The sequence below is a fragment of the Ascaphus truei genome, chromosome 4 (assembly GCF_040206685.1).
Source record: "Ascaphus truei isolate aAscTru1 chromosome 4, aAscTru1.hap1, whole genome shotgun sequence".
NCBI classification, from domain to species: domain Eukaryota; kingdom Metazoa; phylum Chordata; class Amphibia; order Anura; family Ascaphidae; genus Ascaphus; species Ascaphus truei.
This window is the reverse complement of record NC_134486.1, coordinates 341534801-341560555: the sequence shown is the minus strand read 5'-3', so window position 1 is coordinate 341560555 and position 25755 is coordinate 341534801. Positions and strand designations below refer to the sequence as shown.

At 43.4% G+C, this 25755-nt stretch overlaps 1 protein-coding gene across 1 annotated transcript in view; it reads left to right on the top strand.

The window, feature by feature from the left end:
- TINAG (tubulointerstitial nephritis antigen) overlaps window positions 1–25755 on the top strand; it is a 236142-nt gene that overhangs the window by 26822 nt on the left and 183565 nt on the right. Inside the window, exons 3-4 of the mRNA XM_075598162.1 lie at window positions 14144–14233; window positions 15460–15574. Coding sequence (XP_075454277.1) covers window positions 14144–14233; window positions 15460–15574 — 205 coding nt within the window. The remainder of the gene's footprint in view (window positions 1–14143; window positions 14234–15459; window positions 15575–25755) is intronic.

The following is a 25755-nucleotide window of genomic DNA, read 5'->3' as shown; positions in this document are numbered from 1 at the left end:
CTTTGTATCTAGAGCCCTCACCCGCCTTAAACCTTTTTCACTGACTGCCCCACACCTATGGAATGCCCTTCCCCTCAGTACCCAACTAGCACCCTCTCTATCCACCTTTAAGACCCACCTTAAGACACATCTGCTTAAAGAAGCATATGAATAGCACTGTGGATATTCTGAACACATGATACATAAAGCTTGGCCCCCTGCAGACGCACTTACCAGAACTCCCTCCTACTGTCTCTCTACGTTTTCCCTACCTACCAATTAGACTGTAAGCTCCTCGGGGCAGGGACTCCTCTTCCTTAATGTTACTTTTATGTCTAAAGCACTTATTCCCATGATCTGTTATTTATATTATCTGTTATTTATTTGATTACCACATGTATTACTTCTCTGAAGCGCTATGTACATTAATGGCGCTATATAAATAAAGACATACAATACATTACAATATATACTATCGCTCTATCAAAACATTCTCCTTAACCTGGTTTTAGTAGTGTATATATTTCAATGTATATATTTTAGATGTGCATTAAATGCTAAGTTTAAGTATTATAATTTCCATTAGGTGAGCTCCTCATAGAATTTCTGCCATGGCTATTATCTCTATTTACCTATTAATGTGTTTTGGATGTCAATACAATGATATTTCCAAGTATGCTTCAAATGAGATGAAACAGTCAATCATACTGTAGTAATGGCATTATAATGAATTTCTCAATAGAGTGAGAGGAAAACTAACTGATCTGTATTGATTTGCAGTGTATAAGTATATTATTTCTACTCTTATCTAAATTAATAGAAAATGTTTTCCTCAGAAATAGACTTCACAGTGTCGCAATAACTATAAACAACATCAGTATCTGTCCTACTTAATTTCTAACTACAGATGCAGCGGACGTTATCTGACCATTTCTCAGGTTGAATCACGCACTATAGTGTGTGGTGGTCCGAGAAGGTCCGCTGCAGACTAAATGGCCCATCAGATTAACATATCAGGGGTCCCTGCAGTTTTAATTCTACCGGGGTCTACTTGTCTGTAAGAGATGCGCAGTAAGAGGGGTCTGAATCAGTCACTCTGTCTGTGAGCCTCTAATAGGCGATCGCAAGGGTTTTATTTAATTTTAACAATATAGTATTGTAGCAGGGGGTCTCCGGAGCTGAATCGCATTGATTTTAGGTTTGGGGACCCCTTACTTCCCGAGTTACAGGCCCTGTTATGGGGTGCCGGTATCCCCACCATGTTAAAAAAAACTTTGGATCACGTGACTGTGGGATTTTAACATTGCAGGAGATACCTGCACCCCATAACGGGGCCTGTAATTTGGGAAGTAGGGGTCCCTGTGGCTGAAATCCACTTTGTTCAGCTCAGGAGATCCCCTGCTCATGCAAACTATGAAGAAAAATAAAATGTAAGCAGCTTCATTACCTTAGCAGCTAACCGCTAAGGCAATGAAGGGTTAAGGCAGACTACCAGGTTTAATGGGGGAAGAGGGGTGAGTGAAGGGGGTAATACTGCACCGACACACTTTATTCGAGCAAATACCCGGTATGTACCTGGCAGATACCTGGAATGCGCCGCTCCTCACCTCTGACAAGCCCCGTTGCATTTGCCTTCCCAGCCTGGGTTCATGCCTGGCTGATGGGTGGCTGATCTGTTAAATGATAATGATTAGGATTTAATAGGCTGCAATGCTTCGCGTGTCTACCAGATGGCATAAATTCATGAATTGTAATGCAGTATATGTATATATACTGTGCAGTATTGCAGCCAGCGGGAATAAAATGCTTCAAGCCCTGCCTGCAAAATAACTCAATGCACTCGGGCAGAAAACAGTCACAAACCTCAATACACCCGGGTATACCCGAATTCGTGGGACTAGCCGAGCTCGAATAAAGTGTGTCGCCAGTGTAGCCCCAGGATGGGTGGTTAGGCATCTCGGTGGGCATAGGGAGGGGTTAACCCCTTCATTACCTTAGCGGTAGTAACTGCTATGGTAATAAAAATGTTAACCCCCCCACTACCAACCAAGGCCTAACCACCCACCCTGTGGCAACTACTGTACCCCCTTCACTCAATCCCTCTACCCACAATAAACATTACAATACCTACTACCTACTGCACCAATACACAACCCACCCCCTTTACCCTCAACAACCCCCCTAACACATACAGTACAGTAATGGGCAAAATTACTTTTATCCAGATATGGATAATAGTACCTTTGCCCATTTAAAATAAAACATAAACCAGAAGCATAAAGTAAATAAAACTTGCACTTACCCCTGCCAGATGAAGGCTGTCCTCATCGTCATCACCATTCTTATCCTCCGTTGTCAGCAACAGTACAATAAAAAAAATACAATCTACCGACATGCCCTCGCCACGCCACCTGTTGCTCAAAACATGCAGGCCACAAATCTCTTCACGTCACACGCTCTGTTGTAGCGGCACACGCTCTGTTGTAACGGCACACGCTCTGTTGTGCACTTGAGCGCCTGTACTATATCCACAGCCTTAAATGTATCAAATATAAATCTGGAAATTGTTGCAATGTTCCAGGTCTGTGCTGCTCTCTATTTCTGCTCACGTGGCATTGCATTGTTCCCTGGCTACTTGTACAGTAGCTATAGATCTGCAGTACACTTGGTTGTGCTATGACAGACTTGGATTTTTGTACAATAATATAGTGACAATATAGTGAAAATATCTTATGCTTGACCACTACCATATTGTGCATTGTTGTCTTGTCTGAGCTGTAGAGGATTATTAAGAACAGTTGCTCATATCCCATAAATAAAAAAAGACCAAAAACTTTATTCTAAGAAAACCACCTATCAAAATATTCTAAATTGTACTTATCTATGACAAGCTGTGCAGCAAACAATATCCTAATCATTATCTTCATTGCTTAATTTCTAACTATTATACATTAGGATAACCATTTATTGATAAAGATAAGCTACAGTATAAACCATCGAATTCCTAGAAAATAACTGTATATAAGTATTTTTAAGTTAAATTGTATTGGCCCAAGCTACCTGCCCGTACTGCAGTTACCTAAAGCACTGTTAGTAGAGAAATGTATCCTTGAACTTTTCATACATATTTATTCTTTGATAGTGTTAGATATAAGTAATGCATGTGTCAAATAAGCCCTTGGATTTCATAAGAGAATATAATAGAGAGCATTCAATCTTGCAGTATATCTTTCCCAGCCTAATTATGTGTACAGATGTATGTGCAATGTGATTATGTATATTCAAGAACATCTTTCAAGAAACATATGGTCAACTTGATTATTTGTTAATAATAACTGCTAGTGCTATTTTAGTACTTTCAAAATAAATAAAATAAAAAAATGTAATTCATTGTACAATAATTCAATATATAATATAGCCATATGTGTATGAAACACTTTTGAATGTAGGGTGCAGGGTTTGGCCATTCTGTATATTACATACAGTATATAGTAGAAACTCTTTTGAATAGCAATTTGGAGATAAAATGAATTTATTATTAAAATATGCACTCTTTCCAGCATGAAAAGCAGAGTGTCCACTAAAAGAGGATAAGATTAAGATCTGCATACTTCCTAAACAAAAATACTTTACAATGATAAGATAGGGAGTGAGTTTTGGATGGAGTTCCCAGAAAAATGGGGCCAAGGTCTGACCTTCACAATAAAGAGATAGGGGAAGAATTGAGTCAAAGTCCATTTTGCTCTGAATTTTTGATTAATTTCCTAAACCTCTGCAGTAAGCTATGTAAGTAACAGTTTTTGGAAAGAAAAGCACCATAACATGTACACGTATTTATGTTGTAACCATTGTAAATGAATGGGTGTAAAGTGCTAAAACTCTGACACAGACCCTCATTCTCTCCCGTATTGATTACTTTAACCTCATGCTGTCCGGCCTTCCTGCCTCTCACCTGTCTCCCCTACAATCTATCCTAAACGCTGCTGTCAGAATCACTCTAGTATTTCCTTAATCTCTCAGCATCTCCCCTGCTGAAATCTCTCTCCTCGCTTCCTATCAAATCCCACATCACACACTCAATTGTCCTCCTCATTTTTAATGCTTTACATCTAAGCCCTAATTTCTTGCTATACACCATTCTGACTCTTGCGTTCCACTCAAGGATGTCTTCTCTCTACCTTTTTTGTATCTAAAGCCCAATCCCGCCTTAAACCTTTCTCACTGACGGCCCCACACTTCTGGAATGCCTTTCCCCTCAATAGCCAACTAGCACCCTCTCTATCCACCTTTAAGACCACACTTAAAACACACCTGCTTAAGGAAGCATATGAGTAGCTCCATGGATGATACTTTACACCTCATATATAAACCTTGGCCCCTTGACGATGCACTTACCAGAATGCCCTCCTATTGTCTCTGTACGTTCTTCATACGTACCAATTTGATTGTACGCTCTTCAGAGCAGGGACGACTTTTCCTAAATGTTACTTTTATGTCTGAGAACTTCCTCCCATTATGTGTTATTTGTATTATTTGTTATTTATTTGATTACCACGTGTATTACTACTTTGAAGCGCTATGTGTACATTAATGGCGCTATATAGATAAAGACATACATACATACATTCATTAATACAGTACAGTAATTGGAAAAATAACATTGCTCCCCCCAAAATTAAAAATAATAATATATATATATATATATATATATATATATATATATATATATATATATATATATACAGTGTTCGACAATCATATACATTTACACGCCAGCGGCACGTGGATTTAACCTCCGGGCGAGTAAATATTGGCCCAAACAGCACACGTGTTTGTTTTTTTAATTTTAATTTCCCCCGTTCGCGCTGCTTTTTTTCCGCTCGCACTGGAGAAAAAAAAAAAGCCGAGGCGGGTTCATGTTGTTGGGGGAAATTGTCTCTGAGCAGTGCCTTCCCTCCTCCCCCACCTCTCAGCAATACTTTCCCTCCTCAGCGCTTTCACTCCTCCCCCTTCTGCGCCTCTGTCTGCCATAGGCCCCTGCAGGGACTTCTGTCGCCCCCTCCTCCCATCGGGCTATCCCCCACCCCAATCTCTCCCGGCCTCCGTGACCCCCCCTCACCCCAATCTCTCCTGACCTCCATGACCCCCCCTCACTCCAATCTCTCCTGGCCTCCGTGACCCCCCCTCACTCCAATCTCTCCTGACCCCTCCATGACCCCTCTTCACCCCAATCTCTCCCGGCCTCCTTGACCCCCCCTCACCCCAATCTCCCCCCCGACACTCCAAATCTCCCCACTCACTCCCGATCTAACCTCCAACTCTTTGTCCCCGGCCTCCATGACCCCAATCTTGCGTGGCAGCTCCGCCAGGTCGGTGACCCGGATCAGCCCGTCGTGTAAGAAGATGGTCTCCTCCTTCACCGACAGCCACTGAGCTGAGGCTGCCGCTGCCCCCATGTCCTGGCATGTCTGACCCCTGGTGACCAGCCACATCACTAGCCCCCCCCCACTCCTCTCTCCCCTGTGTCCGGACCCCTCACTGACACCCGGTGACCAGCAGCGACAGCCGCCGAGGGCAACACCTGGCCTGCCGCTTCCTCGGCTGTCACAGAGACCGGAGACCACAGCGATCCCACGGTGTGTAGGGGAGGAGGGGAGGAGGGGAGGGGGGGGGAGAGTATGTGTGTGTGTAGGGGGGAGAGAGAGTGTGTGTAGGGGGGGAGAGAGAGTGTGTGTGTGTGTGTGGGGGGGGGGGGGGAGAGACCACAAGTAGTCAGTCACCTACCCTCCCAGTCAGTCACTTACCCACCCAGTCACCTACCCACCCAGTCAGTCAGTCAGTCACCTACCTACCCACCCACCCAGTCAGTCACCTACCTAACCAACCCACCCAGTCAGTCAGTCATCTACCTACCCACCCAGTCAGTCACCCACCCTCTCTCTCTCTGTGAATCACCCACCCGCTGTGTGTCTCCTCTCTCTCTCTCTCTCTCTCTCTCTCTCTCTCTCTCTCTCTCTCTCTCTCTCTCTCTCTCTCTCTCTCTCTCTCTCTCTCTCACCCACACTCTCTCTCTCTCTGTCACCCACACTCTCTATCTCTCTCTGTCCCCCACACTCTCTCTCTCTGTCACCCACACTCTCTCTCTCTCTGTCACCCACACTCTGGATCTGGATATCTTATTTACCCTATATATCTTAACTGCCCTTTACTACACCGAAATAATCTATACTGCTTTCTTCCAGATCTGACTCAAGCTTCACACGGAAGACATCGGAATCCCCCCTAAACCAGAAGACAGGTAGGGAATACATCCCTTCCAATGTATAACATTGCGGGAATGAGGGTACCTGGACATTGAGGGACTGCGGATCAGGTAAGATCCCAGGTGGGATTGCTGCTTTAGATATTGTGAAGCGAGGACGTCCAGACACTGGTTATGGGGTTCAGGAAACTAGTCATTCACACCTGGCTTTTATTTCTAGATCCAACATTTATACACACACACACACACACACACACACACACACACACACACACACACACACACACACACACACACACACACACACACACACACACACACACACACACGTAACAAGGACTAATTGTAGTATCATGTAATACAATAAATACATTTATGTCGAAAACGAATGTTGTTCTGACTAGGAATTTATTAAATGTATCTTATTTATATATTTTATTTTAAAGCGGGGTTGGGGGCGGGACTAGGGGTGGGGTTGGGGGGCGGGACTAGGGGCGGGGTTGGGGGGCGGGACTAGGGGCAGGGTTGGGGGTGAGTAGATTTTTTGGTTGGGCGAGTAGATTTTTGGGTGATTTGTCGAACACTGTATATATACAGTATACAACACTGTATATATACAGTATATAACACTGTATATATATAGCTTAAGCCTATAGGGAACCATGTTAAAAATGGTTTTTGAAGCAAAAAGTGGCACTGTGTGCTCATTTGCATGTCATTTCCCAGAATCCCTTGCTGCAGTGGAAGTGCTGTGTGCTGGGTGATAATGGTGAAAGGCGGGGTTGCAGACCTGCCTAAGATATGCAGATGAGCATACAGTTGTATTTACATATATATATATATATATATATATATATATATATATATATATATAAATCGAGAGGAGTGCTACTGAGTGTGGCCAAAGGTACTCAACAAAAGACAGAGAAGACAATGCTACATCCAATGTGACAAAAATATACAGTGAAATACTTACATATTCTCTTGAAAAAATTGGGTAGGGGGAGCTTAAACTCTTGGGAGGGGGGGCACTAATCCCCAAACAGCTGATAACGCTTTGGCTACAGGGTTTAATGAAATTATCCTTTTTCAAGAGAATATATAAGTATATCACTGTATATTTTTGTCACATTGGATGTAGCATTGGGCTTGTCTGTCTTTTGTTTTGTACATTTGGCCACGCTCAGTAGTACTCCTTTTGACACTAATCTAAGTAAGTAGTTCTTATTCCTTGTGTTTGGATAGACCCAATGTGGTCAATTCTCCCTCCAAATAGAGGTAAATGAGGATTTTAACAGGTACAGTAGTGTTAGGACCTGCTGACTGGTCATGCCTTGATGTGGCTTGCAGGCTTATACTGTAATGCTTTGGCCAAAGGGTTTAACTAAATAATCATTTTTCAAGAGAATATTTACATATTTCACTGTATATTTCTTTCGCATTGGATGTACTGTAGCATTGGGATTTTCTGTCTTTTGTTGTTTATCTATGCCCTAAAAGGGGCATGCTGTATTGCCAGTCAAGGGGCAATCTAAAATAAAATACACAATTAAATAAAATAAAATAAATGGTTTCTTACCTTTGCCGGGATGAACAGTCACCCTCCTCATGCAACTGCAGCGCCAACTCTTGCCCCACGATGAAATGATTCTCATTAGCATGATGCGCCGAAGTCCATGATCCTCAGTTGCTTGAAGAGGAAGCCCGGTAATTACTATATATTACTATTGGGTTACTAAAGGTAAAGGGGTTAGTGGCCAGTAGTTAGTTTTTTTTAATTTTAATGCTGCTGCCCATGGAAGACGTGGAGGACGGAGATGAGGATGAGGGTGGCCTTCATCCAGGGATAAGTACAACTTTAATTTACTATATGCATGCTGGGTAATGTTTTATTTTAAAACGGCAACTGTGCTATTTTCCAGATCTGGATAATAGGGATTTTGCCAATTATTGTAATGTAAGTATTGGGTATAGGTTGTTGGGGGGAGAGGGAGTGAGTAGTTGGTTGCCCATTCATTGCCATTGGAGTTATCTTTGCTTCCATTGAGGGCATAGGTAACCAAACTGACAATCAATTGGTGTATTGGATTGTGTAACGCGTAGCTTACCACAAACAAAGCGCGACCGTGGTGCTGAGGTAGGGAATTAATGTCGACCCACAGCCATGCGGGCGTGCCCAGGATGCAGAGTAGTCATTCAAGCCAGGTCAGGGTTATAGATTAAAGAATAGTATAAGTACTTGCCAGGTCTGGAGTGGAGAGTTGCGGATCGTCAGAGTGCGTAGTCAAGGTCAGGATTGGAGACAGGAGAATGGTCGTTCGTAGCCGGATCAGGAGAGGAGAGGTGCGGAATCCAAGAGACAAGCAGGGTCAGGCAACAAGAGGTTAATCAGCAAGGCAAGGCAAGGTCACAGGAGCTAGAATGCAGCAAGGCACGGCGTCACACTAGACTATGCTCAGCATAGACTGAATGCAGCATGAAGGTATATAAAGGAGGAGCCTCAAATAGCAAGCCAGGGCAGAATCAGGAAGTAGACCTCAATAGGCACGGAGGCATGCCCTAGGATGCAGCCTAATCAGAGATGGGGGGAACCGATTGCGGACCGACCCGCGCGTGTCACGGAGGTCAGAGGGCGGATTCTGCATCGCACGTCACTCCCACGCTGGTCCTGGACATCCCTGGAGGGAATGGGGGCGGGGCCGATCGCGCATCTACCCGTGCGCTTCACGGAGGTCAAGGGGCAGAGCCCGATGCGCACGTCACTCTCACGCCGGTCCTGTCCATCACCGGAGTGGGGGTGGGGCTTAGAACGCGCGTCAGCCGGGAAGCCGGACGAACGCACCCGTTTTGCGCCAGAGTGAGGTGCGGCGACAGAATCCGCGAATGGGGAACAAGACCGCGCAAGATGCGTGCGCTTGTAGTGGGACCACGAGACCGCGCATCCCGATCGCCCGCCACGGAAGGTCAGCTGAGGTGAGGAGATGGTCTGCGACTGCCAGAATGGCGAGTCCTCACAGATTGTTGCATTGTATTTTAATGTTTATTTGGGGTAGAGGGAGTGGGTGAAGGTGATTTTAGGCCCATGGTGGGTGTTTAGGCCTACCAGTTGGGTAGCGCGAGGGGTTAACCCCCTTACTTTACCCTATTGGTAGTAAATTACTTTAGCGGTAGTAAATGCTAAGGTAATGAAAGGGTTAACTCCTCCTACAACCCTCCCGGTAGGACTTAACACCCACCCTGGGCCAAATACCACCTAAACCCACCCACTCTACCCCCAACAAACCGGGCACTGATATTTAACCCCTTCATTACCTTTGCGGTTAGCCGCTAAGGTAATGCAACTGCTTGTAAATGTATTTTTATTACATATGATTGAAGCAGGGGATCTGGTATTAATGCGTGTTAGCTCCGGATACACCCAGCTTCAATCCGATGTAATTCTTTAGCGTCACATCGCAGATCCCATCTCGCCACCTGAACCTGCCAGTTGCTTTTGAGTTGCAACCGCGATATACATCTTGGAGCTACCTAAATCGATGGATATTTCTAAAAACGTGAGTTTGAGCATTTTTTGAGCTACCTCTCGGTTTGATATTGCGAGAGTGCTACCGATCGGGAAGAAGCAGTTTTCTATCGAGTTTGACATGTTATCGAAGCTTTCTGAATAGCTACACTTGCAAACCCGTTAAAAAAGTGCTCAAAAATGTCGAAAAGGCTTTTATCGGAGTTTATTGAATAGGCCTCATAATGTTTGTGATAAAAAGTCCAAAGTAAAGTGATATCAAAGCAATAATGGATACATGCAAACTTCGAAAGTGTATGGATGATAACAGGTGGATGTCCAAGCTCCAAGTAATTAACACCGATGAAGTCGGTGGAAAAAATATACATAGTGAAATACTGTATGATAACATGAACTGTAATAATATAAACCACACAATGAATCTGAGGCAATAATAAACTCAGACGTTTTTTCTACCACAATTTAAGTCATATGACTGATTGTGCATATTCTATGGCCATCACTTCAACATGTGATCAGAGATCAATTGTTCACTATTTTTGGCTCTGATTCGTCTGTGTGGTTTATACTATCACAACTGATAATCATACAGTATTGCACTATGTATGTTTTCTTTTTATTTCCACATACCATGTCTTCCATAAGACTTCACCGATGTACTGTATATTACTTGAAACAGAGGATCGACATAAACCTGTAATCCTCCACACACTTGGGCGGTTTTCATTTACACATTATTGCTTTGATCTCATGTTACATTGGACTTTTTGTCATGAACACTATGGGCCTCATTCAGAAAGCCTCGATAAGGCCCTTATCGAGCACTCATTGAGCACTTATTTACCAAAATGGCTACTCGAATTCAGAAAGCCTCGATAAATGCTCGATAACGGCCTGTATCGACGCAAAATTTTATCACCAACAGAAATTCGCCAATTGAGCGGCGATCAGCCGCTTATCAACCATTTTCTGAAGGATCATAAACTCACGCGATTCAGATACCCGCGAGTCGGCTGTCGCGGCCTATCACAGCCCATCGCAGCCCTAAAAGGCGTTCTTCTCCCCAAATCCAATTCACCTCAAACTTTAGGTAAAATGGTGGGGAGATGGCTTCGATGAGCTGCGGTGTAGGGACTTAGAAAAAATCAGGCCACTTTTCCTGCCTCGGATTGAGCTAAAGGCAATGAAGGGGTTAAACACCCGTGCCAGGCTTACTGTAAAGACATACAATACAATACAGTGGCTAGCGTGGGTGGGTGAAGGGGGAATTTGGCCCTTAGTGGCTGTTTAGGCCTTGCAGAGGGGTTGTGGGGGGGGGGGCTTAACCCCTTCATTACCTTAGCGGTTAATACCGCTATGGCAATAAAGGGGTTAACCCAACCGCTACCCACCCACAAGCTCTAGACTCCCATCCTTAGGGCTAATACCCCCTTCACCCATCCATGAAGCCTAAGCACCCACCCCTGACTGACTATACCCACCTTGTACCCATTGAGTAGTATAGTGGTACATCATACCCATATAATAATAATATGGGCATGATAAGCCTCTATAGCACTCAAAGGGCACCCTAATTACAATACATTAATACACTAGACACACAATAATAAAACTAACTAAACTCCAAAAAAAAAACACTTCACTAAATAAAAACAGTAGCCAGCTAATCCAATCAATACAAGCAATAACAACATCAACAATGAATTAATTAAACCATTAACCAATCAAACCAATTAATTCCTAAACCAACTCAAAAGGAATAGTAACACTAACCAATCTAAACAATGAATTACTACAACATTAATAAATTTAAACAGTAAAAGAGAAAGGAAGAAATTCTAACAATATCTGAACTAACCATAAAACGCATTAGCTAACATAATATAACATAACTACAAACAAATACCAATTGCAAACCTTTTATTACATTAAGCATGAACAAACAAACAATGACATCCACATAATAAACTGAAATGAAAAAAGCAACAGCAATCACAAGCGAGAAATGCCCCCAAATATTGGCATAATAATGTATTAATCTGTACCCTAAAGAGGTACAGATTAATATATTATCAGTCAATGTGCCTTCCCCAAAAAAATCAAAAAACACATCCAAAGAATAAACCTGTAAAAAGAGACATTTACAAACATTGAATATATTACTTACCATTAGAAGCGGTGGCCCTCCGACTCCCGGGGTAACAGGAAGCTCACGTACCTTGAAGCCCTCCAACAGCATCCGATGCTATCCGCCATGAAGATCCAGATCAGGTACCCCAATCTTCTTTTTTCTTTCTTTAATCACCTTCTTCTATCTTCATCTGTAACCATTTCTTGATCTTCTTTATCTTCTTTCTTCATCTGTCAATCCAAAATACCCCATGTTAAATCCCAACCGATGTTGTCTCGTCGGCTTCTCGGGCTCAAATGAGGCATCACGGCCTTAAATAGGGCTTGTGACGTCACATTTAGCCTCAAAATGGTTAACAGCCATCTGATTGGCTGTTAAAACCATGTTCCGACTTTAATTTTTTTTTGTTGACATGACGTCACTTAAAGTGAATCGCTGGTTTAGGTCTTTTCAGAGGCTCGAGACTCTCGCTGGCAGAAACTCGCCCATTTTGGGAATTTTGCTATCACTGGTAATCGAGCCTTTCTGAATACCGTGATAGCAACACCCAACAAAGCGTCATTTTAAAAGCCCTGGCGATTATTTATATCAACCCTCTCTGAATGAGGCCCTAAATATCACTACTGATGCCGGTTTAGTCTGAAATTGTTCAAGTTATAACCATTACCTCTAATCAGTGAGAACTGACATACACTACCGGCACACTTTATTTGAGTGCGGCTAGCTCCGCAAGCCTGGGGATGCCTCGGCATGCTAGCCGCACTCCCTCGGTGACGCGCGGTCACGCGTCATCGGGTGCCTGCGCCCCCTGCACGCGCGTCCAGGGCTCCCCGAGGGAGCCCTGGTGTCCCGCGATGTGGGGGATGGCGGCAGGGGGTTCCGGGGGACCCGGCGGACCCGGCGGACCCGGCAGCAGGAGAGAGAAAGCCCCGATCGGAGGGCGCTCCTCCGTGTCTTCGGCGCGCGCCCGGCACCCTCTGGCGCGCGCCAGGTTACTGCTGCGGCCGAGAACGGGCAAATGCTCAAATAAACTCGGCCGCAGCAGTACTAAAATGCCTGCAGATGTAGCCAACATTATTGCACCTGCAAGTGAATAGCACCCTCCCGCAGGTCATATTTCCTTCCCCCGACACTCAATTCACATAGACCCAATTCCTCTCCTCTTCAAATGAATTTTATCTTGGGTGGGAGGGGAAAAGGGGGTTGATAGGTCTCAACCAGCCATGGCTGTATCATTTTGTAAAGAGGGAAACGGGAGTTGGTTGCAGACAGTGCTGCTCAGCAACAGCTGGCCATATGTGCAGAGGATTGGGCCTTACTGACTTTGGGGCATGGAAACAGGCATGGGGGACAAATTGTCCATGGATAAGTGAGGGCCCTGTTTCCACAGCAAACAGAGTACCCAGCAGCTAGACATGGAAGTTGGGCCCAACTCCTGGGGCAGGGGTGGATTTCCCTCATTTGTAATATTAAAGTTTGTGGTTTCTCCTGAATATTAAGGAATGATCTGTAAATTGAAGGTAATATTGTAGTACTTTGTAATTGCCAAATAGGTAATGAGTGAATGCAAGTAGGGTCTCTCTCTCTGTGCTGTGCATTTTCCTCTCAGGTTCAGGACCTCAGACTCTATTTCTTAATTGCTTTCTTTCATTTTTAGAATAGCCTTACTGTACAGTATGTCTTTCCCAAGCATTAGCCACTAATCGGCTACCCTGTAAATAAATACTTCCTTATGTGGTATAGTTAAACACAACATAGTGACATTTCTCTCAGCATCTACAGTATATCCCACCAGCATACTCCAGTGATGTGCATCATGCTATAAATCAACAAAAGAAAAACACCTTGAACTATGCAAAACATTTTGAAAGATTATTAGTGTTATTTCAGAAACCATCAACTTCCTTACTGATTTAATGCACTACTTCCTGTGCGCATTAACGCTGCTGTTCGGTCAGATTAACGCTGTGGGGGTCTGATCCGGAAGCATGGACCCCGTGCAGCATGATCGTGGCCGTTACTATCCCCAGACTTTTGCTTGTTTGTCTGTGGCACTGGGGACAGTAAGTCTTGCTCTGTATTTTACGTTGTGATTACAATGCGCAATGACACCTTTAGACATTTCAATTAACTAGTAATAACCGATTATTGCAATAAATTGCATCTATTTTCAGTCTTCATAATTTTCGGATTTTACTCCGGTGAGTGATGATTGTATTTTTTATTTTGTTTTATTTTTATTTTGTAGCAACTGCCTTAAGAATCAATGGATATGCACTGATCATGTTTGTCTTGTTCGAGCAGACATAATTGAAGATATCAATGCAGGGAATTTTGGGTAAGTAGAATCTAAAATGTTGTGCATTTCACCCATTTTTCAATAATGCCCCATACTATTTATTGATATTTTTGTCCACTGCTGTCTATATTTACTGCTCATCATAGAGGGGTGTCATTGGAATGTGGATATGCAATAATTGCCATAATTACACTAGTTGTTAATGAAATTATATTAGTCATGTTAGTCCAGTTGATGTAGTTGTTAAGAAATCCTCTAATGAATAATAACTATTGTAAAGTCACAACATACTGGACACCTAACAAGCTCCTATTGAACCCCCAAAATAACCACAACATATATATATAAGCATATGAGTATCACAGAGGAGTGCTACTGAGCATGGCAATATATATTTAAAACCAGAGACAGAACATAAAACACAGACAGAGCTCAGTGCACATCCAGTGAAACTCATACACGGTACAGTGCCTAAATATATATGTATAAATATCTATTAAATAAAATGGTCTTTTAGTTTAACATTTTGGCCAAATTGTTGTAAGCCCCTGAGCCACTGCACGACAGACCACATTCTCAAGGGTCCCTAACACTAATATAAATTCTTAATAACCTGTGCAATACCAGGAAGAATGATTTATAATATGATTTATTATAAATCATTCTTCCTGGTATTGCATAGGTTATTAAGAATTTATATTAGTGTTAGGGACCCTTGAGAATGTGATCTGCCGTGCAGTGGCTCAGGGGCTTACAACAATTTGGCCAAAATGTTAAACTAAAAGACTATTTTATTTAATAGATATTTATACATATATATTTAGGCACTGTACCGTGTATGAGTTTCACTGGATGTGCACTGAGCGCTGTCTGTGTTTTATGTTCTGTCTCTGGTTTTAAATATTGTAAAGTCACTGCAGCAGAATCTTTGATTAATGTCTTTTCCAACTTAATACTGAATGATGTAGAGTAATTTCAAAAAATGTTCCTTAATGTATATTAAATAATAAAAGGAAAGGGAAATGTAGATTTTTTTCATATTGTGGATTTATTTAGCCATACTGCGACCACGTGTTTGTTCATAACGGCAGGAAATGGATAACATGATTTTTCAGAGCAGCTCCATTCAAACAATGCACACAAAAAAAAAATGCAGAAAATTACATTATACTGTATATGATCTCCTAATGCATTAAGAGATGCAATAATTGCTGTAACATATGTACAATACGTACTGTAATATAAAGTATATTTTTATGAGGCAGATGGAAAGCAGAAAACTACAGCCAGTTTTGGGGTCTGACTTTGGAAAAAGGATTTAAATATCGTCTGGGCACTTTACCTCCATCATCTGCACTTCTCAGCATGAATCAAATGACAGTAGGTTTTCTACAGGGATTTTTCACATTGTTAATATATTTGATTATTAGAACCTATGTTATAATGAAATCAAACATAATGTGTTGTTAATCAAATGTTTATCTCCTATCTCATCGTGACTTATGTTACTGCACATTCATTTCTATATTTTCTGCGAAAACTGTACTTCTGAAAACTGTACTGTACTTCTCTGTTTATCAAGTCAACGTTATGAATTAATTTGAGAGGCCTTATGCTTCTTTGCAATTTACTTCCCTTTTGAGAAATTCTTCAAATCATGATGTGCTTTGAGTGGTACTTAGTTTCTATTTGGGATGTGTTTTTTTTTTGTATACCACATGAATATTTGCAATATGTTATTTAAACTGACACATTTTTGATGTAAGATAAGAGTGGGAGTGAATTTCTGGTCAGGTGCATCAGGCAAATTCAAAGTCAGGGGTGGAAAAAAGACATGAATGTATATGAAAATCTTTGGAATTACGTGTAAGGTAAATTGGAGACATTTGGAGATGAGTTCTACAATTATTTGGAACTCTTTCAAGCAATAATGCCTCATTTGAAAAAAGAGCTGATAACTAGTTAGTACATTTGAAGGAATGAATACATGGACTGGAAAACTGCATGAAGTCCTGGCACACTTTTAATACATTCATCAACTAAAATTGTGTACATGGAAACACTGCCAGTAATTCAATTAAATGCCTAACAGTGCAAGTTAATCAATGCATTATTGGCCTGTTATGCTGGGAGAACGTACTAGTAATACATTCCCAAAATGTATTATATTTTAATAAAATTCACAAAGACAAAAGAGGACAAAGTGACACTTGCCAAATATTTAATAATGGGTGCTATTGGACATAAGTATATTGAGCCAGAAGATGTCTTACGGCATGCAGTAGCATCACTTACTAAACATGGGCTTCTGTGTGATACTTTAGACGCCATGGATATGGATCTGCAACTTTTTCCAATATATCTTGAATCTAGGCTTATCCAAAAAGATGTCTAGTACATGGGTGAGAGTTGTACAGATCTTAGGCACATCCGGAATCTGTTCGACTGCATAACTCACTTGCTGTACTAACAGGTCAGAACCATACCACATAAGCACCTACTGCAATGGAAGAGAAGGTGGGGGTTTATGGAAATAATACTAAACACACAGTGAGTAAAATGGGACTCCAGAAATGGACAACTCCTCTTGTATTCCATTGTAAGAGGTAATGATATGAGATTAGGTAGTGAGGGAAAGAGGAAGTCGGCTTGCCTACTTGAGAAGAGCAAACATTTTTTGGCAGATTTGGATCCGCCACAGATCGGCTGTTCCTTTGGTCCGCAGATTTTAGCGGATCACTCTCAAAAATGGCTATTCGCCTATGCGTTGTTTTATGTTTAACACCGACAATCCATCCGTAGATTTCGCAATCTTCTGATGGATTTCAAGAATCCAATCTGTGGATTCAGCAATCTACAACTACAACTATGCAGAGAATCAGGTGGACTAAATTTCCCCAATATCAGAAAGTACAATTTAGCGTATATAATAATGCATGCGGGATATTGGAGAAAAGTGTCCACTCAAACTTACAGGGGGCTACACTCTCCCTATAGTGGAATCCAATGGTCCCCACTTGGACCTATCTTTAGCAGTACCATCCTGCGGCGAACCACCTGGGAAACAGCACACATAACAATCATAATACATGCATAATGAGGTAGTAATTGTAAGCACACCCGGGTACTGCCAACATGGAGAACCCTACAGATAGTGCCTTGGATCAGGCTTCCTTACCCGTCGTCCATTATGGTCAGTGACAGTCACAGCGAACGACTGAACCGGCCCATGCTCAGGCCTGTATGTAACTCCGTGCATGTAAATACATCTGCCGATGCTCCATATGCGCACTAGCTCACTAATCTTATCCTCATTGTGATACCCCGCCCGACCGTACTTGGTCCGCAGGTACTCTTCAACTGCCTCCCTAAGCCAACTGTCTCGGTTATCCTCATCCTCTCTCATGATGGGCTCCGGCACGTAGGGATATTCATAACCGTGCGACAGCCGGTATCTAGCGACTATAGCCCGGTCAGCTCGACTTAGCTTGGTAAGCGTGCGGTGCCCTGCCCTGCTTGGCAGTACCCAAAACAATGGCTCCTTGGGGGCTACTTCTTCATACAATATACTGGGGCCTTGAGGTACAATACGTTTCTGTTCTATCTCCTTCAACCGGTGATCTAACTCATCCCCCATCTCCTGCGGGGTGAAAGAACCAGCCACCCACCAATGGTCTACTACATCATTCTTAATTAACAAGAACCGCGTACGGTCCACCCCCTCATGGTATCCGGTGAACAAAGGCACCCACCATTTATCGCGGTGCTCGTACTCTGCGACCTGACTAGTGCGTTCTACATCAGACTCTACCTGTGATGATACACTGGACGTACCCGCATCAGTAGATCGCGAGCAATCTCTCCTTCCCTTGGCATTATAATACCAAGTGGGGTTCATTTTTGACACCACTGTCCTAGTAGATCCAGTCTCTACTGGCGTGTGAGACTCTCGGTCCCTCCCTCTTGCTGCATGAGAAAACGGCAAAGGGTTAGGTACAGGTATAACACTTGAATACGGTATCTCCCCTTCAGACCCTTCCTCACTCAACTACCAGTCCCGCAAGTCCTTGGAGTATTTGGGGTTTTTACACAATTTATCCCTGGTAGGTCCCGGTGGCACCACTCATGACGGGGCAGGGGCAGTGGCCGGGGCAGGGGGGCTAAGGGCCGGGGTGGGAGAAACGTCCACAACATTGTCCAGCAAACGGGTAACACCCCGCCCAATGAACGTCTTCTTAGCGGCACTCCCCCTCATGCTTTGGGCTTCTCGGGAGGGGCCTCGACTCTGTAGCTTAGCCCTGGCCATGACAGAGGCTATGTGTTGAGGGGAGAATATCCCCCCAAGACTGGTCTTCCTCCTAGTGGAACCGGAACTGATGTTATCTGAATCGCCGGTAGAGTCCCCATCCGCCCCGGGGTCACGCACCGGCCGTGCGTCGAGGACCCCCGGGGGCGGCGGTGGAACATCCGGTACACGATCGAACAAGTAGGCCTCAAGCCTCTCTTTTTCGTTCACCGTGAGGGCGGTCTGTGCCTGGCAGGAGTAAGGGGGTGGTGGGGTCTCCTTACCATCCGCTGCTTTTTGATGACATCGGGCTCTGCTAGGATCGTCTCGGTCTCCGTCTCCGTTGCACTGGGAGTCACCACGGCGGTGGGACTCGTACGGGCCTCCGGCCGCACCAGCGTTCACCGTCGAATGGTCCCCGGACTTGTCTGTTCTCTTTTGATGCCTTTGGGGTGGTGCGCCGGTAGGCGCATCGCCACCGATGTTACACCCATCTCTTCCTCCTCCGAAGAAATCACAATCTGTTCCTCCGCTTGGGAGTCACCTGGTTCTCCAATGATACAACCCGTGGATATAGGTACAAAATGTCCTCGTTTGTGTACCTCCACTGCGGTCGCGCTTGTCTGGGTGGCCAGCTTGCTTAGTTCAATAACTAGCTGAGCCTTGGTTCCTCCCGATATGGTATAATGGGGACCCAGGGCAGTCTTTTCCTTGTCGTCCGCCACCTCCGTCAAAGTTCCTGGAGAGGCACCCCACGGCGTGCCGAACAAATCCCGTGGCTCGGTTGGCCACAAGTAAAATGTACCACATTTAGTATAGCGGGCCTTGGTACTTGGTACCGTGCCGGGTAGTCCGCAGTGCACACACAAGCTCCGAACGTATTCGTGCTCCGCTACTGCCACGACCAGTAGGCCTCCAGGTACTTGGTGAATGGAGGTACTTATCTCTGACATGGTTCGTTCAGAGTGAAGACAACTCAGTTTTCCAGCTCCTCGCTCCTCAAATGCCAGACAAAAATGATGCTCCTCGCCCAGGTCTCCGGTCCCTCCCTTCGCGGGGAAGGACCTACCTGATTGGCTCTTTGTGGGCCCCCTCCCTCTGGTGGAATCCAGAGGCGGGGTCTGTTCCTTGTCAGCATGACGTGGCCTTTTGGCTTTCGCGCCGCTCCGTTCCTTCTGCATGGAATCTGGGTTTGGCGCCAGACTCTTGCACATTTCCCGCCACAACTGTCTCACAGTCCTTTTGCAAATCTCACGTGCTTGCTCCAGGCTTGGCGGGAACCGCCATTTTAGCTCACCTCTCCTGCTCCGGGGAGCACATGTAGGGATGGCCGCCATCTTGGATACTCCCTCCAAATGTGAACTCTGCATCTTCATACTGTATGTGACCCACTAAATTGAGGTGGCTGGTATCCCAGGCTCAACGGAACTCCTCTCCTCCTATGCACTGTACTCCCGATGTCTACGTGCAAGTGCTCTGTGGTGCGGGTGATAGCTAAGATACCTCTTGTCTAGGTACGGCGTCTCCTGCTTTTGGCAACTCATAGCGGGCCCTGGGCCATGGTCCCTGGGCTGGTTAACAGGCTGACCCCCCAAGTTGCCTCACACTACCCGCCTCAAAGGACTTGATCAGCTCTAACTATCCACCCCTCCGTAACGCAGGCTCTGGGCCATGGTCCCCAGATTGGTTACCGCTATGACCCCCCCAGTTGCCTCACGCTACCTGCTTAAACACCTGCCGGGAGAGTGCATCTTAGTCTGCCTGTTCCGCCTCGCTTTAAGCCGGTCCTGTTCTGATAGATATCATATCTCAGCAGCGCCTCCAAATGTAACCCTTCTCCCCCCCCCCTAGACTCAACTGATGTATCTAGGGTGCGTGAGGGTAGATTACATGGCGATGGGTGGTGCATACCTGTTTGGAACAGGAGGGCCTGAGCTTCCCGCGATGTTGTGGGGGAGCCAGGACCGGGCTTCTGGGGTGATAGCCTCCATGATCTCTTAATGGTGCAGCGCCTCCATCTTCTATACTCCCAGGGTAATGGGACAGGACCGGTATAGAAGAACCCCTCGGGTCCCAGGGTTATACTCTCCAAATCACACACAGTCTTTACGGGTGAAGAATAGTCTCTTTATTTGACAGAGCAACGATATCCCAATGATTAGGCTTCCAGCAGCCGCAATACAATCGCCAGGACAGGGTATACACCGCTCACCTCCACCCAAAAGCTTCCTCCTCTCCTTCCCTCCAAGTCACTCTTCCGACAGGATGGTCTGAGCTAGGGCTTCAATACCCCGTGGCCCACCTCCGAGGTTAGCCTCGAGGTGGGTCTTGAATTCTCCCCCCATCACCCCTGGCAGAGGGGTGAGGGCATTGGTCCACCAGTCTATAATACTATCAGCTCTACCTATAGATGCTGATTGATTCAGTTCCTTTTGCTCTCTTCCGGCACGCTTCGCCGGGGAGCCCGCAGCCTCCTGATACTCCTCGGACCGTTCCGCAGGATTCGTGGCTCACGGCATAATAATCAGCAACTCTAGACTCTCGATATCACTGTTCACTCGAACTCTTCCTAAGCTACTCTCTCTTCCGACAGGGTCATCACAAGAGAAGAACAAGACAAAAAGAACCCTGCCACTCACCGGAGTTGGCTGCTAAATATAGAGCTAGCCCCTCCCCTCATGGTGTCAGCAGAACCTCCCCTCTTGCTCACGCCTGCAGCAGAGTCCAGGCCTGCATCTACCACTCAGGTTAGGGCTATGAAGGGGGAAAACCCATGATGATTTCTGGCGCCTAATCTTAACAGGGCTTATCACAGTAGAAGGAAGATAGGTATAGCCTGTGCTGTTTACAGAGGGCTACACTAGTTAACATAGTTATTTGTATGCACAGGTGGCACATTATTGTAAATCACTGGAGAACTATAAAAATAATAATTTCTGCAGTATCTCCAGAGAGGACAGATACACTATATCAGATATATATACAATGTAGTAAAAGAAAAATCATGAGGGAATTTTGCTAAAGTGTTTGAGGCCTGGAACAAAAATTTAAAGGAAATAACAGAATTAGATGTAATATTTACTGGATTAGATAGAACAATACATTTATCATATCAGAAACATGGAGAGTGATGCAACTAAAACTGACACACAGGGCATATTGTGCTTCTAACATAAGTGAAGGATATATAGAGAAATCCAGGAATAGATGTCCAAAGTGTCAATAACCTAAAGAAGACTTGAAACACTGTTTATGGGAATACCCAATATATTGCATTTTGGGAACAAGTGCTGGATTATACACAGAAGAATGACGGCAAAACTTGACTTTTGAAAAAATGAAAAGTTAGAAATATATCAACACAACACAAACTCTCATATATTATTTCCATTTTGTTTTGTTTTTTTTTTTTCTTTTTTTGGTGGGGGAGTGGGGGTGGTGGGGGGGGGGCTGCTGCTTTTAGAATCCCTGTACAAATATTTTTACAATAATATTTCTCTGACAACAAAAAAACTGTATGGTACTTTTACAGTAATTAATGTAATTTGAATTAAAAAGAAAAAATAAAGTTAATTACAGTATATAAAAAAAACTGTTCAGAACAAATTAACCATTTTATTAGTGATAGGCAATTTGTTTTGCGGGCTGGTTGGATCCTTTGACCAGAGGATTTCTGTGGATAAGTCTCAATAAGGGAAATCTGCCCCTTTTTTCATCGTTGATTATCCACACATGGATTAATAATTAGAACCTGAAAACGTAACGCACAATCCGCATTCAGCAAAACAGAATATTAATAGGGGAAGGAGGAGGAGTCAAGGCGTATAAATAGAGGTGCAGCCTCAAGCTGAAGCCATTTGTTGCACGGTTTCGCTGTGGGTCGGTTCGGCTATTGCTGCTGTAGTATTGTAACTTAAAAATGAATACATTATTTACTTAAACTTGAACAATTAACAACCAGGCATTAACCTGTGATTGACTGGAGTTTCAGTTAAGTGGGCTCTCGTACTCCTGGACATATTTTTGTTTGTAGTATATTAACCTGTATATAGCAGGTTATTATTGTTGATGATATTATTGATGATATTATTATTGATATTTCTCTTAGATAATCACAAGAATAATTATTAATACTCCAGAACATTTTGTACTGTCAATTGTTTTAAAGGACATGGATAAAGTGGTCCACATTGAATTTCTATCATTCTGTCTCTAGTAGCTGAATCATTAAAAACCAGGCATTAACGTGTGACTGACTGGATTTAATATAAGTAGTATTGCTATAGTGACTGAGCCTTCGGTCAGTGTGGTGTGCATTCTGGCCCAGTCCTGGTCCTCTTGGACATGTTTCTATCTGTACTAATATTAAAAATGAGTGTATCTAGCACAGTGACCGCAGCCAGTTATTGCTATTGCTCAGAAACAAACCCAATAATAATTATTCATCTTCAACAAAGTTTCACACTGTCAATTATTTGATAATAAATGGGATAAACTGCTCCTCGGTGAGTTTCTATATAATTCTCTCTCTCTGCATTGCTTTAAACTATGCGAACAAAGCAGTGTAGCAACTGTAAGAATGTATTGTTAACATAGGATAGGAGTATACAATCTGACGGTTTAATAGCTAATAAGTATCCACTAGTATCATCCACAGTGTAAAGCCTCTAGGTAATTGCACAAAAATCTGGAGCCTGCTACTTACCAATTCGTGAGTGGCTATACCAAAAAAGTTTTGGCACACTGACCTATACACAGCAACCAGATACCAACTGACAACCCGATCTTTGATCCTCTGATCAGTGATACTGCCTAAACGACTATACTACTAAGACTGATGGGATCAAGCGCTGTAAATAACAGAGCTATTCTAAACTCTTTGTGAACAATACCGTTTTGTTTGGGCTCTTGAGCAGACTCCTTAATCTCAGCTTTTGGCTCAAATAATATTGTCACACTTACAGCAATAGAGATGCAGTTAAAGCCCTCAATAATTTATCCATGACTCAGATGCTCTATTCTAAAAGACAATATTACTTTAAGTCCAGGATTAAATTGCGAATAGAAGACTCACTACTCCCTATCCTGGTATAGACATTATTTCGTCTTTGCTAACAACCAGGATCTGCGATCATTATACCACTAAATACCAGATCAGCAGGCCATTAGACCTACATTATTTATTTATTAAGCTATATTGTTAGTAAATCATCGTTATATATATATGTTAGATTCAACATTGCTTGTACTACTGTCTAGGGCAGCGATTCCCAACCGGGGCTCCGCGGAACCCTGGGGCTCCGTGGAGCAGTCCCAGGGGTTCCGCCTGGCCGCCCGCACTCACTGCGGATGGAGAGAGGGGGAGAAGAGGGGGAGAGGAGAGAGAAGGAGGGAGAGAGAGAGGACAGAGGAGGAACAGGAAAGAGAAGGCGGGAGAGAGGAGGAGAAAGAAGGAGAGGAGAGGAGAGAGAGAGGGGGGGGGAGAGGGAGAGGGGTAAGGGAGGGACAGGGGAGAGTAGGTGGGCGAAAGGTAGAGGAGGGACAGGAGAGAGAAGAAGGGCGAGGGGGAGAGGATAGAAGGAGGGAGGAGGAGAGTGGGGGAGAGGAGGGAGAAGGAGAGAGGGAGCTCTCTCTCTGATTGATCAGTGGGGGATGATATGAGATGCAGGGGGGGGATGATGTGAGATGCAGGGGGTGGGTGATGTGAGATGCAGGGGGGGTGATGTTTAAACCAAAATCATTACAAAATATATACACGTTGTTTATTCAAAAGTATGAGTTAATTATTATTTATTACCCCCACTGCTTTACACGTCTATTTTGTGATTTACCTCTGTCAAACATGTCATCCAGATAGGGGTTCCCAAAATTTTACAAAATTCTTAAAGGGTTCCTCCAAACAAAAAAGTTTGTGAGTCAATGGTCTAGGGGGTATTGAGTGCTTGCGTGACTGGGATCTTTTTCTTTCTCTGTTGTGACTATCTTTCTGCAGTGCACCTAGTGTGCGGCAGCAGCAGCAGCAGCGGCAGGGCAAACTGCAGCAGTCACTGCCATATTAGAGCACTATAACAAAAGTGAAGTAAAATAATTACATCAACATGTCTAATATTAGTAATACTGTACCAGCTTTAAAATACGACGACGTACTATAAATAAACACGTTTCGTGGGATACATTTACATTAAACCCGATTACATATTTCTTAACATGCGAGATACCGAGCCTAATGGACGGATTTTAAATAATCCGCACAGGTTCAAACAATTCGTCCATGGATTTTAACTCGCAGATAGGATTTTGAATGAAAAATCCAGGAAACGGATTTGAACCTGTTTGCTCATGTCTACTTTTTATGTGTATTTTATATGAACAAATATTTTGGAAAGCGTATTAAGACATACTGTACTGTAGCATCCTACACATGTTATGTGAATTGCACACTAATATTTAATTAATTTTGTTACCCAAAAATGTTTTAAAATGTAGAATATATATATATATATATATATATATATATATATATATATATATATATATATATATATATATAAATAAAGTCTAGGAAACTCCACTGTAAAGATGGGAACCTCACTTGGTGGAAGAGAAATGGATGGGCAAATTTTTGGTGCAAATTTATTTCCGCAGCAGTGCGGCTAGTTCCTTTGGTCTGCGGATTTCAGCGGATCAATCTCAAAAAGGACGATTTGCACTTTGCGGATTTTTTATTATTACCAATACACCATGTATTCACTATTTTCACTTTATGCATTAACTCTTTGTATGCTTTACATTTCTGTATGTTGCACACTTCAATACAAATGTAAAAAAAAAAAAAAAATCCCTTCTCATCGTTACATGTTTAAGATAGAGATATTTTCCACTTAATTGGTTCACTATATTATGATCCATTGAATGATGTTTCCTTAAGGGGATATTGAGACTTTACCAGGCTTTTCTATTTAGAATGTTTTGTGCATATATGTGTATGATTACCTTATAGAGTACTGAATTTATAAATCCTGTACTTAAAACATTCTTCAGTGTGAGAACGCTTATTCAAATTGTATCATTAGTCATTTTGACTGACATGTTGGTGGTTCTTGAGGACTGAACCATGGAAGCATTGACCTAGAGCATTTATGTGAGTCATGTCTGATTCATGCAGTGGGACCTTTGTCATATTTTTCACAGTCCAATAACTTTTGCGCATATTTTTATATTATTGAAGAAAACGGTTACTGGGATCAAGTTTGTTCACAAAGGAATATGTAAACTG